The sequence below is a fragment of the Crocodylus porosus genome, unplaced genomic scaffold, assembly GCF_001723895.1.
Source record: "Crocodylus porosus isolate Cpor-Errol unplaced genomic scaffold, CroPor_comp1, whole genome shotgun sequence".
NCBI lineage: Eukaryota > Metazoa > Chordata > Crocodylia > Crocodylidae > Crocodylus > Crocodylus porosus.
In genome coordinates, this window is record NW_017728942.1 from 9,674,415 (window position 1) to 9,680,444 (window position 6,030).

A 6,030-nucleotide genomic window follows, 5' to 3' on the forward strand; every position below is an offset into this window, starting at 1 on the left:
TCTAAGAGCTCTGAGTAGTCTCTGCTCCTCTTTGACTGCTTGTCCACAAAAAGCACAGTATTATTACCCACCTCCCAAAAAAGTGACTGAACCCTTGTAAAGAGGAGAAGGCTGAATAGTAAATACCCAGCGATAGTTTCCGGTTGGCATTTGTAGACAAAAGAATCATTTGTGTTAAACACTGACACTTTTCAGATGCACAAGGGTTGTCATCAGCAGCAGGCAGCCAGCTGAACATGCAGCAGCAATGAATAACGGCATGCCCTGATGAACAGCAAAGCACGCTCGCTGCTTTTCTTCCCCAAAATATTTGCAGATGAATTTGTTAAGACTTGGCCAGTGCTGTTTGATGCCTTTCAGTACGGGAAATGTATTCTCTGATATTCCCGACACCCAGATAACTGTCTATTTAAACCTGCTCCTATCTCACCTCACTAAAACATCCTGACATGGACTTTGGGTTGTGGCATTGGAAAGTCTGACACCCCAGCTCGTGAAGTTGCCAAGGGTTAACAGAGAACAGACTGTGGCCCCAACTGGACAAAAGATATCAACAGCCTCTAAAATGCAGAAAAGCAACAACCACCTCCACTGTTACGTGCCCCTTTGAGAGCCACATTTCAAACACTCGGATCCTGCAACGGCCTTTTGTTAACAGATGTAATTAAATTAATGGGACTGATCCCATCACTTGAAAAATGATCCCTCAACACTATGCAGCAGGTTGTGAATCCCTTTTCAATAGGAGCCTTCCCTTCCTTCTAACACTAGTCCAGAAAACCACTTTGGTTTGAAGCTGGAGGCCATAATGTCTAGGAGGAAAAGGCTGCTAAGGGGAATTCAGACCACAGTTCAGCAGCAGCGGGAACCAGCTAATGCAAAGGGTCCTTTTCAGAGTACTTGCCATTAAGTTTTGTTATAGCACCATTCCCAGAAGTCAGGTGTTATAGCTGATGGTGAAAGACGATGAAGTGCTCAATGGGGCTGGAAGCTCAAGTCTGGCAGCTTTGTGTCACTGGGATGTACGTTTAAAACGGAAGCAAAACCCCCAACACAACCAAACGCTGCATTGCACGCACAGTTGTCACCCCGGAAGAATGAGAACGGTATGCGACAGATGTTGGCCACATTCTTCATTGCACAACTGGAAGGTGCACGCAGTTATGAGGGGGGAATAACAATTTAGACCCATCAAAGCGACATGCAGGGTTTTGAGGGTTAACGTGGCCTTCTGATAACCAGGCAGAGACTCACTTGTTGTACAGGACAATGTCCGGCCTCCAGATGAGCTCAGAGGGGATCCGGATTGATGTCACGTTTTCATATTCCAGGGGATCCCAGCGCAGCTTGTAGTCATGCCACTCCTAGCAAAGACAAATCAACTCCCACAGTTAGGCCGGCAACTGATACGGGGAACAAACCTGAGAGACTGTGCTTCAGGGACACGCACCTGTTTCACCCACACGTTCGTGGTCATCATTTGATTCTTCTCATCCTGAAAAGCAAAAGCAACATCTTTGTTCGTGGAAGAGAACGCGTGGCCCGATCAGCTCGTGCCGTGCCATGCCCACATTTTGTTACTGGAGTTTATTTCTGTAGCCGTAAATAATCTCAGCCCTAAATGTATGCGGAAGCGCCAGCTAAAATAAAAAAAAAATAAATAAAAGAAAGAAAAGCAGATGTTTCTGGGGTTTAGCACGGGACCAAATGCATTTCGCTGATTATCAGCCAACAGCTGAGGCAAGGACTAATCAGTCTTGGGATCAGACCAACTTGGATTTATATGGATTTTCCTAGATATTTATGCATTGAGCATGGCGTTATGGGGAAGTGCAGCAAAGGGCTCACAGCTCCCCTTTACCCATACTATGGTAGAGGTAGGATTGCTAGATTAATATATTATCTCCCCCCCATAATATATCACTCCCTGAGCACTGGGGCATTGACACCTCCTTAGAAGTTGTCTCCCTGGCCACCTCCCAGCCGTCCTTTAAAGACCTCCCTCCATAGCACAGTAGCAACCTAGGTGCAGAAGTGGAGCTGGGGATGGATTTGATCCCTCAAGTGCATTAGGCACTGGTTTCAGGAGTACAGGTTACAGCCGGGTTGGGCTAAAGACATAGGCAGACAAGGCTCTTTGGGTAAACCCGATAACTTTTATTAGACCAACTCAAAGAGTTGGAAAAATTCTTCTCTGCAAGCATTTGGGTGGAAATACCCTTCGTCAGGCTGAACTACAGATGCTTCCTCAGCCTGACGAAGGGTATTTATACCTGAAAGCTTGCAAAGGAGAATTTTTTCCAACTCTTTGAGTTGGTCTAATCAAAGATATCAGACTGACCCAAAGAACCTCGTCGGCCTTAGGGACAGGTTTGGGATTCCTGCTTTAATGAAGTTTGGCGACGTAACTCTGAGAAAACAAGGTACCATCACCTCCCAATAATACCAATACGCAGCGTGTCCAGAGCATGGCACGGACATTGATGGGGAGTTTTCAGAGCTGCTCTTCAGTTTAGGGGAATAACCTTTATTATTCCCCTTTCGAAGACTGGAGATGCTGAGACAGGAAGGGAAACAGTAATACTAGGCAAAGAGCTCAACCCTGCTACATTTCCAAGCCCTTTCTCATTCCTCTTGACTGCACCGCGTTTCCACACGTACCTGCACAGTTCACAAGGGAATTCCTGCAGCCGGTCCCAGACGACAGCACGCGGCTAGGCTGGTAGTGAAAGCTGGCCGTTGGTTTTATCAGTATTCACATCCTGACACTCTGACTTGAAAGCGTGAAGCATTTCTAAGAGTTATTTTTACACTCCCAAGCCTGCAAGCTTGCCTTCCTTTGGGAAAGGAATGCCTGTCTGCTGCGGTGATTGCTCACACACTCATTGTAATTTAATTTACGATGATCTTCTTTGAAAAACAATATTCATTTTCCCAAGACCCATTTTTCTTTTGCTCTTGATTTTCAAAATAAGCATTGCATCGGTAAAGGACAAACCTGCAGCTCCGGATGAGTCAGGGTCTATCCATAAGACAGGCAAACCCAGTGAAATCTTCCCTTTCTCCACCAGCCAGCTCTTCCTAAGGATCACCTCTATAGACAAGAGGGTGGCCCAGTCTCTGGACCTGTTCACACCTCTAAGGGAGCTGCTAACAAAGGCACTAATAGTTTGGGCCCATTACTGAAACAGCGTTAGCAAGTGGAGATCCAATCACTCTGACAGAGGTCACTGAAAAGCCGTTGTGCAGAGACCAACTTCTTGACCATAACCCACTCAAACTGTGTTTGAACTGGTCATCTACAAATGAAGACTTGTCAGCCATCTATTTTCTGACATGTTTGCTCCCTCCAAGACTAATCCCAGAGCACAACACCATTTAAATATTTTCTCCAGCACCTGTCTTGCATTCTCTTTTTCCCTCCCAGAGCAAATTAAAGTTCGGAACGACACGAACAAGAAGGCACGTGTTTGTGCATCTACTTGGGCACGCCAGCACCTTGGCTGATTGGTACTTGATACCGGGATAAAAGATACTGTGGGGAAAAACCATCCCAAAGGGGTAAATGAGAACTGAATGCCATTGTAAAGAGCCTAGTCTCTGGAGGTACAGCAAGATATTTAAAAGTGCCTAGGAGATTTAGGCACTTAGTCCCACTGGAAGTTATTTGTGCCCTTGAATCATAGAAAAGTAGGGCTGGAAGGGACCTTCGGAGGCCATCTAGCCCAACCCCCTGCCCGAGGCAGGATCATCCCGATCCAAACCGTCCTATACAAATGCATTGTCTCACCTCTTAGCAAAACTGCACGTAAAGTCTTTACCAGAGACAAGTTTCAAAACGCTTCCCCTTCAGCGAGCAAGCGTGTTCGGTGGCAGTAAGCATCTAGGCAAACAGCTACTTAGAGGCATTCTTGGCTGCTGCTGCGTGCATTTACCACATCTGTACACGTGCTTGCAGAAGGAAGGGAATATGGGTATATTCAGAGCTATTTAGTCTTTTGTCTGCAGGACTTAGGGTGCATTCATAGAGTCATAAAGAAGTTGGGATAGAAGGGACCGTCGGAGGTCGTCTAGTCCAACCCCCTGCCTCAGGCAGGATATCCTTATCCAAACCATCCTCTCCAAACCCACTGTCTAACCTCTTAGCAAAATCTCACAGTCAACCACAAGACCTCGTAGCCTGCCACGGGTAAAACAGGGGGGCCGCAATGGCTAGTGCTCAGCGGCAGCTAAGGGGTCAGGATATAGGGGGGTCAGATGGGGCAACTGCTTGGGGTCACTGCATGTCCCTCCAGGGCAGGGTACCACCCCTCCAAGGGGCACACACTCTGCACAAGCACTTGCCTGGAGATTTTGTCCCATCTTGATGAAAATCTGTGTCCCTGTTTGTGTAGGTGCAGCCTGGGGAAAGGCGAGTGCCAGCAGTGTGCCTCGTGCTGTGCAATATGATAACCTGAAAGAGCAGCGATTCACTTCAATTGGCCAAAGAGCTGGGAGTGACTCTGCAAACCCACAACCTCCTCAGGAGCTCGAGTGATCATGCTCTTTTTCCAGCTCTGAACGTGAAGGGACTGCTGAGGTGCAAAATCCAGAAGCATGTAAATAAAGGCAGACATCTAAGCCCTGCAAATATCTGAGGAATTATTCACTAAACTACACTGAATCGTTTAATCCTTGTACAGTAATTACAACTGCTGGTAAATAACCAAGGAAAAACACTTTGAATACCGTTCAGCTCTTGCCAGTTTGAATTTCCATGGCAGAACCACGAGCTTTTTCTCCTCTCCTCCTCCTTGGCCTGGCGTCAAACCATCCTCAGGTATCAGTGCCCTTTAAAAGCCGAGGGTTCACCGTGATTAACTGCATACCCCTTCCAGTTCACACTTTATGCTGATCCTTAAAAGCCAGGAAATTGCAGCTTAGACCATGCCTCATCTTTAACTCACCCTTGCTGTGCCTAGTCATTGCAGCTGCAATGTTAAACCTCCTAACGCTGATCGGAGAGCTGCTCTGAAATGCCTGAATCATAAAGGCAGGGATTTAGAGTCAAGGATGAGCTGCCACTATTGCATACAGGAACTCTGGGTGAGTTAGGGTCTTTTCCAGTTTACAGGCGCCTGCCTGTTTCCCTATACTGCAAAAGCAAACTGAGATGGAGAAGAAGAGTGAAAACCATCAGGGCTTTTCCTGCTTGCAAGCTCCGCTGTTTCCCCCAGCATAGGAGCAGGTCCACTGATGATCCTTCCTATGGAAAGAGGCTGGGTGGTGGAATATCAAACACAAGCCTGGAGATGCAAGGCTAAAAGATGTGCTCTCGTTACTGTTATACCCTGGCCCTCTTGACAGCTGCTGCTTTGCTGCTCTGGATCCCATCCATCCCTGTAATGCACTTCCTCCAATTAAGCTGATATACAAGAAGTGATTCTGGTCTCATGGGTTTCGCTGCTATTCAAAAGAGTAGCAAGCTGTGTCGAACTAGTCCCTGGCTCATTCTCCTCGACTAAACCACACCCTCATAGCATGCCTACAGTTTGGCTCAGAAGGGTCATGTCAGTCCAACATTTTAGCACGTGCAACATACACCTTTCCCACCCCCCCAGAAAAGCAGATGCTAGAAATGTAAGTGTGCATTATATGTGAGAAATATGGTAAGAGTGGGCTCTGTTAAAACCAAAAGTAGAAAGCTGCAGTGCTCCAAAAGAGCAGAGCCAGGAGCAAACTTGACTTCCTAGCTGATGCTACTCTGTTATTTGCCACAAGGACATCTCTTGGGGGGTTTTTTTCTTCACGTAGCCTTTCAAAAAACAGGGCACATGTTCGAATCTGAAGTGTATTATATGTGAGAAAATGCAATCTATACAGTGGAGGGTGGGATTTAACTGCACAGCTGATTTTTCTCAAGGTGCACTGTAGCAAAGAGGCTGATGTGTTTCATCCCAGTCTCCTCTTGAACACATCTATGCCTTTGATACTTTATCATTATAATCTTGGAGCAAATTGACCTAAGCACAACAGCGTGAAATAGGAATA

General features: G+C 46.6%; 1 protein-coding gene across 1 annotated transcript in view; it reads right to left on the bottom strand.

The window, feature by feature from the left end:
• The window catches only part of CHRNA4 (cholinergic receptor nicotinic alpha 4 subunit), a 30,763-nt gene that overhangs the window by 22,154 nt on the left and 2,579 nt on the right, over window positions 1–6,030 (bottom strand). Inside the window, exons 2-3 of the mRNA XM_019548262.1 lie at window positions 1,451–1,495; window positions 1,255–1,364 (exon numbers count right to left, since the gene is read on the bottom strand). Coding sequence (XP_019403807.1) covers window positions 1,255–1,364; window positions 1,451–1,480 — 140 coding nt within the window. The 5' untranslated portion in view covers window positions 1,481–1,495. The remainder of the gene's footprint in view (window positions 1–1,254; window positions 1,365–1,450; window positions 1,496–6,030) is intronic.